The sequence below is a fragment of the Humulus lupulus genome, chromosome 7 (assembly GCF_963169125.1).
Source record: "Humulus lupulus chromosome 7, drHumLupu1.1, whole genome shotgun sequence".
In the NCBI taxonomy this organism is placed as follows: domain Eukaryota; kingdom Viridiplantae; phylum Streptophyta; class Magnoliopsida; order Rosales; family Cannabaceae; genus Humulus; species Humulus lupulus.
This window is the reverse complement of record NC_084799.1, coordinates 127,298,939-127,312,896: the sequence shown is the minus strand read 5'-3', so window position 1 is coordinate 127,312,896 and position 13,958 is coordinate 127,298,939. Positions and strand designations below refer to the sequence as shown.

General features: G+C 39.2%; 1 protein-coding gene across 1 annotated transcript; it reads right to left on the bottom strand.

The window, feature by feature from the left end:
• Positions 1 to 8,239: 8,239 nt before the first annotated feature.
• LOC133792174 (uncharacterized mitochondrial protein AtMg00860-like) lies at positions 8,240 to 8,638 on the bottom strand. The gene has a single exon (XM_062230090.1). It carries the CDS (start codon positions 8,636 to 8,638, stop codon positions 8,240 to 8,242), a length of 399 nt encoding a protein of 132 aa, XP_062086074.1.
• Positions 8,639 to 13,958: the final 5,320 nt, after the last annotated feature.

Genomic DNA, 13,958 nt, shown 5'->3' with positions numbered 1-13,958 from the left:
TGACTTGTAAATTTGGAAGTCTAAAAATGCCATTAAGCTAACTTGTTTGACAAAGCTTAAGTAACTTGGAATTTTTAAAATTTTAAGTTAGAAACAGATATTCGTGTATAATAAAAGTTATGCTCATAAAATGTTAGAGCAATAAGAGCATGAGGAAGTATATTTAGTATGGACTTATGAAATGTTTAGAATTTCTAAGTTAGAAAACTAAATACTCATGTGAAGGTTTAAGGCATATAGAAACTTTACTATTCATAATAAACTTGTAATGTCTCAAATGTAAAAAGACTTAAAAGTTCCAAGCTAGCCAAAAAAGGAAAGTAAAGTGCAAATGCCAAATAGCTCAATCATACGAGCAAAAGTATAAGAAACAAAACAAACTATGATAAAAACTGGTAGGACTACAACTGGTCATGCAGGAGCGCTCTAGCAGGATGAGGAGTCACTGACGTGCTGCTCTGGTAGGCTGATCAACCCCCTCCTCGGCTTCAGCTGCTCCACTCGCTCGGAATGATAGTGTAGAGGAGGCAGGTGTAGGGCCAGTAGGATTAGCAGCTTCCTCAGCAGCCCTGGCCTCACATCTGGCGAGCTCCTCTGCCTGGATCTCATCGGTCAGGAAGTCGAGCTTGAGGGGTTTATTTAGCTTCCACACCTGGTAGAAGCAGTTGAAGCAGGTCTCCTCGTAGCGGGTTAAATCAGCCTCCTCTTGCTTCAGCTCTTCATTCTCGCTAATCAGCCCCTCGTTCTCGCGAGCTAGGCCCTCGTTCTCACGAGTCAGTCCGTCTAGCCGATCGGTCAAGGATTTGTTGGCTTGTGTTAGCTGATTATTCCCATCAGCCAACCCCTTGAGAGACTCATTTTGCTCAGTCACAGTCTTCTCCGCCTGTTCCAGCTTGGACTGAAGAGCATCCGTTTTCGCTCGAGCCTCCACGAGTTGATCATTTAGGACCTTGATCAGCTCCTTGTAATCAACCGATCGTTGCTGGGCGTGACAGAAGGTCATAAGCGTCTGCATGAAAAACAAAAAGTTACTACAAAGCATTAACATAAGTAACAATTTATCTTGTGGTAGAGTACTTACATTTGTCAGCTGAGCAATCCCTCTATCTAGGACAACATCAACACTGAGTCAAGGAAGAGACTCAAAGCCTTGAATCATTGATGTATCACGGAGGGTCTGATCAGCTGCCCCCCTGAGTTTGGTGTCAGCAGCTCGGAGCGCCTCGGTCGGGCCGAACGAGCCTGGGGGAGTCAGGCTCGCTGATGGGGGGAGTAACGAAGGGGTCAACTGCGGGATCATCACTGACCCCCCAGGTTGTCTCCCCTGGCTCGGGGGCACTGCCCTCGGGACCTTCCTCGGAGGAGTGAGACCACTTCCTTCGCCAGACTTCCTTTTTGGAGCAGGAGGAACGATACAATGTCTAAACATCTCTGAGTCTGCAAAAGAGGGAAACATGAGATTCGTTAGAAAAAATACATATATATAATAAAATGTAGATAAGTATATTACTACTACAATTTTATTAGTCTCGAATCACCAAGTTATTAAACATATTCCTATGACTACTAGACCTGAGTTGAGAATCTGATCAATGAAGTCGTCCTCATCATTCGAAGATGAGCTAAGTTCTCTCTCAATCTGGATGGCTTTTCCTTTCTAGGACCGAGCAGGAATAACAGATCTATGCTGAGGCTCAGGCTGAGGCTCCCTAATGACAAGTTCGCCAGGTCTATGAGAAAGCGGAGAGGGTCCAGGAGAAAACTGGTCAGTCACTATCTCCGTGCCCACATTGGACTGATCAGTCGTGTTGTTCTCCCCAGTGTTACTTTCCACCGCCATATTTTGGTCACACGGTATTAGGCCCACCATCTGAAGGTAGTCCACAGTGACCAATCTTTTCACGTCTTTCTCCTCGGTACTCATGCTAGCCAAAGCCTCCGCTCGATTGAACATCCCTTCAGTAGGCAAGGGTCGCTAGAACGGACCCGCGTGTGTAAAGGCCAAGTTGTTGGCCTTGATATCTGATGTGAGGAAATATTCCCTGTAATATTTCCTGGGGTTCGACTTGTGGGAGATACCACTAAGGTATGCGATCCCCCTTTGCCTGTGATAGAGGTGAAAGAAGCTCGTGTTGTTGTGGGTGGGATTGGTCCTGAAGTTGAACAAATAGTGGACCTCATGAGGGGTGGGCTCGTCCCAACCTTGCAGAAAGTAGAGAATATACAATGTGGACAATGCCTGGATCCCATTCGGTGCGATCTGGAATGGGGAGACATTGAAATAATCCGCTATAGACCGGAAGTAGGGATGTAATGGAAGCATCGCTCCTGCGTGGATATGATTCCTGGACCAGGCACAGTATGCTCCACTGGGCCTGTTGGCTCTCTGATGAGAGCCCGGGCATATCACGTTCACCCCACTCAAACCCATAGCCTCGATGTGTTTGTGGAACGACCCGGGGTTAAGTTTTGAAGGTTGGGCAGTGAACCAGGAAGGTTCTTCTTCTCTCCCCTTCCGTGGCCTTTGAATGGACAAGTTCTGAATCACGGTGGAAAACTTCTGAGAGGGTAATCCTGAAGCAGTTGCAGTGCGGGCATCACTGTTCTCCATCACCTTCTGCACCGCTCTGCGGGCAACTTGTGGGTCTTGGTCCTGGGGAATTCTATTAGATTTCTTCACCCTCATCGTCGACTGTGAAGCTTATTGGAGAAACTGTTCCTCGCGAAGGAAATACAGGGCTGAGCAGGGAAGGATCCGCTTGAAGCAACGAAGGCGGTCCTCTGGAGTACAACTGGTGGAAGATTTTGATGAGGAGTCGCTGTTTAGAGGAGTCTCGATTGACTGCGGGATAGAAGTATCGGAGTCCGTATGGTTGTCACCTCCCCTATAATCAGAGCGATTCATCTACAAAAATAAATAAAAATGGGGAGGTGAGTAACCCTACAGATAAAATCCAACAAGAACAAAATTTATTTTTATACTTAGAAAAATTTATATAAGTGGTAAAAATATAGCATGCATGGAAAAAAGATTTTTAGTGCTTAAAAGTGCCTAAAAATGTTCAAAATTTCTTAAGTGTTTAAAATTGCCTAGTGTTTAAAAGTGCCTGCATCCTATGAGGCGCGTATGAAGGCTAGGAGTGTGTGTCCGGTCGGACACCGTACGCCCGAGGAGAAGCGTGCCCCAGCCGTGCCCCAGCCGCATGCATCCAGGCGTGAATTTGGGTTAAGGGCGTGTCCGAGGAGACACTTGGCCAACGTGTGCAAAGAACCATGAGGTATCCGATCGGATACCATGTGACCGAGGAGGAGACATGCGAGTTTGGTTCGAGTGAACCAAGCTTGGCGTGATGCTATCCGTCTGCGTCCGAGCCGAGTGCATCCAAGGGGTTAACGCCAACAGCCCAAGGACCCCGATCGGACATCAAGGGTCCGAGGAGATGAGTTCCACATGATCCGAGGAGTACCCATGTGGTCCGATCGGACCACATGTTTGCCCAAAAAAAATAGAGACCGATCGGCCATACCCCCAAACTTACCCATTTTTTATACCCAAAACCTCACCAAAAATGCAACTATTTTATTTGAGCCGAAAACAAAACCCAATCCGAAAAGGCAAGTTCTATATTCCCTATCATCAACATGATATCTCATCCAAACATACAAACACAAGATCAAACTAGGGAAGTTGAAAAGTTTTTTCATGTTCTTGAAACCCTCTATGCTATCAAAAACCCCAAAACTCACAATCATGGTTTATCCTAAATTAACCTATTTTTCTTGAAATTTCTATGCAATTGAGGATAATGTTGGGTTACCCATAATATAAACATCCTCAAAATAGCCACCCAACACATTGTACAAACATTCTTATGAGATTCATGAACAAATTCAAGAAAAAAGCTATCAATGTGGTTTCGGCCATAGCATGGGCTTTTCATGAAATTTTTGAAAAAATAACAACAATGTAAAGGCATGGAGAAGAAGACTTACTCAACTTTGAAGAACCTCTGACTTGCTTGGAGATTGCTTGATGAAATGGTGAGCTTCCCTTGAAGTCCTTTGAAGATTTGGCCAAAGGGAGGAGAAGACAAGGGGTTTCGGCCAAGAGAGAAGAAAGAAAGAGAGGTTTTTAAAAAATGTGATTTTCTTGAGTAAAGAAGAATGTGTAAGTGTAGGGGTTATTTAAAGGAAAAAAGTGGGAGTTATTATTTATTTTTGGACCCTTGGCATTCCGGGGCTATTTTTTCTCCCCACGATCATGGGTAGTTTTTTGCAGTGATCATGGCCTATAAGTTGTGGTCTGCTGCATGGTGGGAAGATGAACAGTTAATTTTTATAATGCCGTCAACTGTGGAGAAAAAAGTTTATTATGTGAAGTATCATATAATAAACTTGGGGGGAAAATGTTATCCCAAAAATTTGAAAATGATGATGTGGCCATAGGAATGACAGGTGGCATGGAATAGTTGGGTGATCTGGCTTAACAGCAGCCCAGTACATCAGTGAAGAGTTTTGACTACTTGAGAGGTGTCATGACCAAGCCAAGTGCACCCGAGGAGAGATACAAGGTGTGGTCGGACCTTGGTCCGAGGAGAGGGCCAAGGTGTGGTCGGACCTTGGTCCGAGGAGAGGGCCAAGGTGTGGTCGGACCTTGGTCCGAGGAGAGGGCCAAGGTGTGTTCAGACTTTGGTCCAAGGAGAGGGCCAAGGTGTGGTCAGAATTTGGTCCGAGGAGAGGCCCATGGTGTGGTCGGACTTTGGTCCGAGGAGAGGGCCAAGGTGTGGTCGGACCTTGGTCCGAGGAGAGGCCCATGGTGTTGTCGGACCTTGGTCCGAGGAGAAGCCCCTGGTCTGGTCGGACTTTGGTCCGAGGAGCAGTCCAAGGAGTGTGGTCGGATGCATGTCCGAGGAGAGACAAAGGATTAGTCCTTATGCATATGTCCGACCAGCACTTGTATGAATCCAACATGCATGTGTTCGACCAGAAGACTATATTCATCAACCAAATAGACCAGACTGCGTCAAATTCCCAGAAACGGCTTCAGCAAGACTCGGACTGGGTATACGTGGGAATCTCTCATTCTACGCTCAAATTGAGGATTCTGTTGCATTTTGAATATTTCTTGTAATTTAAATATAATACAAATAATAAACTATCCCGATCCTAGGGGGATATCAGTTTCTGATTCCAAGCCTATAAATAGAGGGTTGATGGGATCAGGAAAGGACTTTTGGCACTTTGAATTTTTGGTCTGAGTTTTCTAAAAAGAAAAAGTGTGTTTTCTTGAGAGAGAACTCTTTTGTATTCTGAGAATTTACACTGAAGAAACTCAGTTGACACTAGTTCATCTGATCTTGAGTGTAGATAAAATAATCAAATCTCTAAGTGGATTAGGCTATTACCAACTGATTGGGGCTGAACCACTATAAAAATTGTGTGGGTTCTTTATTTTCTTTATTAAACTGTCTGTGTCGTTTGAATTCTCTTGAAGGTTTGTCGTTTTTGACGTTCTCACATCGTTGGCTAAAAACGCAGTCAATAGGAGTGTAATAGTCTTGGCTACCCAGGGTGTTACACTCCCTCTCTCGTCAACTCTCTGATTCAAATAATCATGGTGATACGATTTAAGAAGATCAGAAAATAAATTGTGCGTTTGAAGCTTCTAGATCCTCTTTTCAAGGACTTTCTTTTATTTATTTAAAATAAATAAATAAATAGACTAAGACTCCATAACTAGAATCATTAGTTAGATTTAAAAAACTTGACAAATTCTATGAATTTTTTTTAATCATGTTAAATCAGAAAAATAAAGTCTCTAAAATGCCCCTTGAACCAATCCCAAACTTGAGGGTATTATGGTCTTTTCGCAAATTCAATTACTTATTATTATTTAATTAAATAAAATAAAATTAATATTATGGCAAACCAAAATATTACACATTATAATATAAAATAATTTCATGCATATTATTATTACTATCATGCCCATAATAATAATTTTCAATTAAATAAATAACAACTTAACCCGGGCCATTATTTCTTCACTTGGCATTATACTCATGCCGTGACTCCACAAAAATTCAAACATAAAAAACCATGAATTTTATTTCCATTGGAAATCTTACATATAATAATTTCAAATATATATATGCAAAAAGACAAAAATGCCCTCAGTGGAAAAATTACAAAATTACTCTTTCGGAAAGACGGATATTACAATTATCCCCCTTGGAAAGAAAATTTGTCCCGAAATTTTACTCAAACAACTCAGGATACTGCTGCATATCGGACTCTAATTCCCAGGTTGCCTCCTCAACAACATTGTTCCTCCACAATACCTTCACCAAGGAAATGGTCTTATTCCTTAGGACTTTGTCCTTACGATCGAGTATTTTAACTGGACACTCATCGAATGACAAATCCTCTTGCAAATCCAAGGTCTCGTAGCTCAGCACATGCGATGTGTCAAACACATATTTTTGAAGTTGTGACACATGAAATACATTGTGCACCCCAGACAATGATGGTGGTAAAGCTACCCTGTAAGCCACATTGCCCACTCTATCGACAATCTCAAAAGGTCCGACATATCTAGGACTTATCTTTCCCTTCTTGCCAAACCTCTTCACCGAGATTCCTTTCCTTGGAGTAACACACAGAAATACATGATCACCAACTTCAAACTCAAGATGCCTGCGCTTTAGGTCTGCATAAGACTTCTGTCTACTCTGAGTTATGACCATTCTAGCCCTAATTTTTTTAATTGCCTAATTGGTGTGTTGCACTACTTCTGGTCCAAGTAGTTTTCTCTCTCCCAGTTCATCCCAGTGAAGTGGGGAGCTACACTTTCTTCCATACAACATTTCATATGGTGCGGCCTCGATGGTAGATTCATAGTTGTTGTTGTACGAAAACTCAATCAGTGGCAAGTATCTACTCCAGGATCCCTGAAAGTCAATGACACACGCTCTGAGCATATCTTCTAAGATCTGATTTGTTCTCTCGGTCTGACCATCCGTTTCTAGGTGATAAGTTGTACTAAACTTCAACAAAGTTTCCATTGCTCTCTAAAAACTCTCCCAAAATGATGATGTAAACCGAGCAACCTGATCACACATAATCGAGTATGGTGTCCCATGTAGCCATACTATCTCATTCATGTACAGCTCAACGAACTAATCCATAGAATAATTCATGCGCACAGGAAGGAAGTGAGCCGACTTGGTATACCTATTCATGATTATCCAAATTGCATCGTGCTATTTTGTGATCCTAGGTAACCCCGTCACAAAATCCATAGATATCTCCTTCCACTTCCACTCAAGAATATTCAATGGTTGTAGTAGCCCCGCTGGTCTTTGATGTTTTGCCTTAACCTACTGATAGGTTAAGCATTTTGCCACATATTTCACTAGATCCTTCTTCACTCCCGACCACCAATACAATACCTTAAGGTCATGGTACATCTTAGTGATCCCGGGGTGAACTGAATATGGGGTAGTATGAGCTTCCGCCAAAATCTCCTTCCTCAGCTCATCACTGTCCGGCTCACAAATATGCCCCTTGACTGATTAGTTTGGTATCTAACATAGTGAAATCCTTGGCATTCACATCCTTTATCTCTTGCTTTAGGTCACTCAACTTCTTTTCTGCATTCTGCCCTTCCTTGATCCTTTCTAACAAGGTGGACTGAAGTGTAACCTTTACAAGCTGTCCTGTGATTAGTTCTATGCCATCTCATTCCATGTCTTCCAGGATCTTCCTTGATACTCCTTGTAAAGAATAAGCTGTTCCCGAACCTCTGCAACTAAGTGCATCCACCACAACATTGGCTTTATTGGGGTGGTATAGTATGTCACAGTCATAATCCTTGACTAACTCCACCCACCTCCTCGGCCTCATATTTAAATCCTTATGGGTGAAGAAGTATTTGAGGCTCTTATGATCGGTGTAAATCTCTCATTTTACCCCGTAGAGATAGTGACGCCAAATCTTCAGTGCAAAGACAACCGCTTCAAATTCCAGGTCGTGTGTTGGATATCTCTGTTCATAATCTTTCAGTTGCCTAGAGGCATAGGCTTTCACCTTACCAGACTACATCAGTACACATCCCAACCCCTATTTTGACGCATCACAGTAAACCACAAAATGCTTGTCCTCTGAGGGTAATCTGAGTACAGGTGCTAATATAAGCCGACTCTTCAATTCTTGGAAGCTCTGCTCGCATTTTATTTTATCAGGTGAACTTCATATTCTTTCTTGTCAATTTTGTCATTGGTGCGGCTATTTTGGAAAACCCTTCGACAAACCTCCTGTAATAGCTTGCCAAACCCAGAAAACTTCTGACTTTAGAGGCATTCGTTGGTCTTGGCCATGCTTTCACTGCCGCAATCTTTGCAGGATCTACTTTCACTCCTCCATCGGTGACAATATGACCCAGAAAACCAACCTCGGATAACCATAACTCACACTTCTTGTATTTGGCATACAGTTGATGCTCTCTCAATCGTTGCAAGGTTATACGTAAATGCTCCTCGTGTTCTTCTTCTGCCTTGGAGTAGACCAATATATCATCTATGAACACAATGACAAACTGATCCAAGTACTCATTGAAAGCCCTGTTCATGAGGTCCATAAAAGTTGTTGGGGCATTTGTGAGTCCAAACGACATCACCAGAAACTCGTAATGCCCGTACCTGGTTCTGAAAGTTGTCTTCGGTATATCAATGGTTAGTGCTAAAATATATCAAATTATTAGTTTTAATGTTTAAAATTAATTAAGTTTTCATTAATATTTTCATGGATTTATTTTAATATATTTTATATTTGAAAATATTAATTTTAATTTAATTTTTGTTTGATTTTCATGAAATGAAATGTATTGTGACACAAAGAAAAAGAAAGAAGAAAGAAAGAATTATAATTGAAGAAATCATACAAAAAAGTGGCATTTTTTAATACAAATCAAGCCGAAATCCAAGCCTAGCCCAGCCCAAACAAAACCTGCCACCAGAAACGGACATGTGGCATCCTCTGGATCACTGAGTCACATCGAGCCGAGCCCAGCCTAGGCCACCAGTGCGTGACACGTATCCCAAGTCGAGCCACATGCCTGACGCGCTGCCACCTCCTGACACAGCGGGCCCCACTCGCCTGACATGGTCCCATGCCCCTGCCACCATTTCCATGCACTTGACGCGCGCCTGCCACGCCTGAAGCCGAGCCAAACAAGGGTTACCACGTCGCCCAGCTGTACCCCACGACCCAACACCACTTGTCCCACTTTCATCAGTTTTTGTAGCTATTTCCCCACTGTTTGTACATGATTTTACACATTTTGGCTAGTATTTTCACTAAAATAGAGAGCCAAATGTAGGGAAAAAATCATCAGATTTTAGAGTTGAAAAATACACTTTGTTATTTTGTTTCTTTTCTTATTTCTAGCTTAGTTTTTCTTATTTTAGGTGACAAAAATGAGTGAACTATTTTAGAAATATTGGTGAGGTTAGAGTGCAGTTTCTGTACTTCTCATTCTCAATAGTGATATTTGTTCTTTCTTATGCTTCATCTCCATATCTCATTAATTATTTTGTTTCTCATCTTCTAATTTCTTTTCTAAAATTATTTCGCATCTTTTACATAAGTTCAATCATGCTTTTCTTATGTAGCTTAGATTATTAATTTATTTTAATATATTTGTTATATTATATGTCTTTTACTGCATTCTGTCAGTGGTATTTTGTCACTTTTTGATATATAATATGACATGCGATGAATTAGGAGTTAGATTCAATTTAATCTAGATTAATTAATTTGTGCTTTTAACATATACATCTTCCAGTTGCAATTAATGGTGTAGAATTGCAACTGTGTTTTGAATTAATATCAATATTAGAATAGGATTTACAACACTGCATCTCTACCTTGCCATACTCTTTATTTGGTCACTTTCTCTAATCTATCATTTTAATTAATTTCACAAAATCCAACTCTTCAATTCTACTTTATTTTTATCTTTCACATTACTAACCAAATCTTTAGTTGTGTTTGCCTCTCTATGGATACGTCATAGCCCGATTACTACTGTGACTGCTTAGAAGTTTATTGGGCGATATCAATTTTTTAGCGCCGTTGCTGGGGAGGTAATTCTACAATTAAATGTTTGTATAGTAAATTAAATTATTAAAAAAACAAAAAAAAAGTAGTATAATTTTTTAATTTCTCTTTTAATTTTTTTTCCTTAGTAATTTTTATTTTTAGTTTTTTTTATTTATTCTTTGATTTAATTTATTTATTTTACTTTTCGGTTTAGAAATTTATCATCAAGATTTAGGTTTTTTTTTCGAAAAAATCATAAAATTTTTAAAGAAAAAAAAAAAAAAGTATTGAGAACATTTGTGTAATTTTGGAAATCAATAAAAACTAAACTTGTTCTGTCTTAGAAAAATTGGTTCTTAAATAAGGTATGTGTTAGCGTTACCCTCCAACCTTTTCTAAGAACCACTGGGAGTTCTAGAAAATCTCTTGGACCTAAAGTGGTACCTTGGCAGCCTTCCCAATTGGCCTAGGAACATTTTTGATGTATACTTGTTACACTATTACACACTTGCTCTTATAATATTTACAAAATAATAATAATAATAATAATAATAATAATAAACTAATGAATGAAGAAGATTATCGACGTTTTGAGTACTATTACCCAATATATCTCTCTTCACTTCAACACAATCCAAAATCTAGTGCTACTAAGGGTACTAGAAATTTTAGAGGTACCCACAAACTTAGCGAAAGAGAGTACCTTAAATCTAAAGTAGAATTCTTGACTAGAGAATTCAAAAACTTGAAAGCTAAGTATGTTCGAGAAAGTAACGAGGTCATAAGAGTAGAGTATGATGAACCATATTTTGACTGTGAAAGAGTCGACCAGTTTTCTCAAGATTACTCAAATCTTAGAGAAAGGGAGGAAGCCTTTCAATACTAATCTTACTACAAGAACAGTATGGAAAAACCTTGTTGCTTCAAGTTGGAAGTCTAAGTACAACTACAGTGCACCGATTGGTTGGGAATTGGCACCATCTAGTAGGAATATTGAGCATGATTTTTCTAACTCTTACCATAAACCTCCACATAATGTCTGGACTAATACAAATTCCTTAAAGGAACATTATACACAATTATTGAGGAAAAAATAAACTTTACTGAACACATAAGAAACATTACTAAACACATAATGGAGGAACTTAGAGAAATTTGGACTCAATTTTTAGAATTAACCGACAAAGTAAATTCACATTATTTCAGCCAATTCCAATCAGATGAGGAAACAATGACACCAACCTATAATTCTATTTCATAAAAATTTGATGAGGATGATGTCATTACTATTCGGAGTGAAAATATGTAGTAGAAGCAGCAGCAGCAGCAGCAGCAGCAGCAGCAGCAGCAGCAGCAGCAGCAGCAGCAGCAGCAGCAGCAGCAGCAGCAGCAGCAGGAGTAGTAGTAGTAGTAGTAGTAGTAGTACTAGCAGTTGTAGTATGTTTTGACTGTGGATTTTGGTTCAAGCCGGGACTTAGTTGGACACTAGTAGCAACACTTGTAAATTTTATAAGTTTAATCTATAGTTTAAGAATATTAATTATAACCTACGATTTGATTAATATGACTGATTATGGAGATGATATTTATTATACTATAAGGTTTAGATAGACCCAATAAGATAATAACACTTGTCATATGTATGTTTAATGAGAAATTAAGTGTTTTTGAGGAATAGTTTATTAAGAATAATATTTGAAAATCCTAGAGTCCGCCGGCAGCTTTGAAATCGTTAAAGGACTTAGTCAAGGTTGTTTACTCAATTCAAATTAGGTTGAAAAAGTGTAATTACGTGTATAATATTTCATCGTATGCCGATATATTGCAGCTCTACGGGGCGATATATCGCCACACGGGGATACAAAAAACACGTAACTTCGCACGACAACTTCGACGAGCCTCGGGTATATCAGTACAGGCGATAAATCTTTTCATTCTTGAACTCTATAAATAGGACCTAGTACCCAACCATTTCTTCATTCTTCAAGCTGAGTTCAGAGCCTACAAGCTGCTAGGATTACTTTAGAGTGTTAAACACTTGGGTTGGGGTTGTAAGCTTTATCATCTTAAGCTTATCAAACACGTGGGAAGTAAGGTTTATAGTGTATTTCGGTTTCAAGGTGTAGTTCGGGTATAGAAATTTCAAAGGTATCCATATTCTTAGTTCCTTTCAGTATTGTTTCATTAGTTTTATAGTTTTTCTCTACTCAAATCCTAACTCAGTATTCTTTATTCTTGGTTAGGCATCTAAGTTCTTTGAAATTGAGGTTCTCGTTGGTAAGTATCTTCTCGATGGTTTAGTTCATTCTTTTCATCTCTTTTCTTTTAGAGTACTCACCTTTCTATTAATGGTTTTTAGGAGTGTTCCAAAATCCCGACCTTGTTCTCATCATCCCGGTATTTTGGTAAGGAAAATAGGATAGTTCTTATGTGATATGTGCTATGTTTATATAAAAGTGTTATGATATATGTATGTGTGGGGTTTATAGTTGTTATATAGCAAACCCTATCACTTTTATGTTTTGGGGCTTATAGTTGCTATATATCAAACCCCAACACTTTTATTTTTTGGGGCTTATAGTTGCTTGACTAGCAAACCTCATTGTAGTTTGAGGCTTATAGTTGCTTAGTTAGCAAACCCCAATAGTCACCATGTACATGGGTTAGAATTAAGATATATGTGTTATCGTGTATGATATATGTTCATAGTTTATGTGTATGATTATGTTTCATGCTTGTAGTAGATTTTCCTTGCTAGGCATTAGGCTCATTCCTTTATGTTTTATATGTGCAGGAAAATAGCTATGGCGGCGGGAAGATTCTTGGCAGCTTGGGATTGTGTATTCAGGGAGACGGATTCGGTGGACTGCGTGAACGATTCGAGGATGAAGTTCTTTCTAGTCATTTAAAATTATGCTTTACATGTATTTATGCACTTATTTTTGTAACCAATTTATTTAAGTTATGTTCTATTTTATTTTCAAACAATGAGATCCCATATCTTAACTGAATTTTATGTATTTTAACCCTGGTTTTACAGTTTTAATAAAGTTACGACTATTTTGTATTTAAGTTTTCTTAAGATTAGTATCTATGAGTAATAGTTATTAATGGTCCAAAGTCGAGAATAGTTGGGTTGTTACAGTTGGTATTAGAGAAATGGTTCATTCGCATGAAGTTCTCCTCGATACACACACTCAAAGCTCCGAATATGACCACCAAGTAAGTATTTAAGTTATAGTTATTATGTTTATATGTATAGCTAAGGATTTTATCCTTTATGTTTCAGTTAAGAATGAATGGAGCATTAACTTATGAGGATATCCGAGCCATTAAGGCTTTAAAAACAATTAGAGAACCGAGAAACACCGTAGGATTGCTAGAAAGAATCATTCGGAGGCTGGTTTTGTTCCACAGAGAAATAGGTCACCTCCAAGAATCTAAGCAGATCATGATGTGAGCAACGGTGCAATACGTTTTAGTAATTACACTATTTAGAGATTATCATACTGTAATTGTAGCCTTAGAGAAGATATGGGAAACAATAGATAATGAAGATGAATTGCTGGTAGCAATGAGATATTATTTTCTCTTAATAAGGTTCACTTCGAAAATGGAATTTCAGTTTACAAATGAGCAAAAGCATAGAATTTTTACGAACCTTCCTCAAGGGCATTTCGAGGCACATGATAATGAGGACTATGAGGAGTTAAATGATGATATGTTAGATGAAGGATCAGATATAGAAGATCTCGTTTCATTGTTGTTTTAATTTATTATTTGTTTTCTTTTATGGTTGTAAATAGTGAAAAACTTTCTTTTCCAAATTAATATCAAGGGATCTGGACCACAACCAG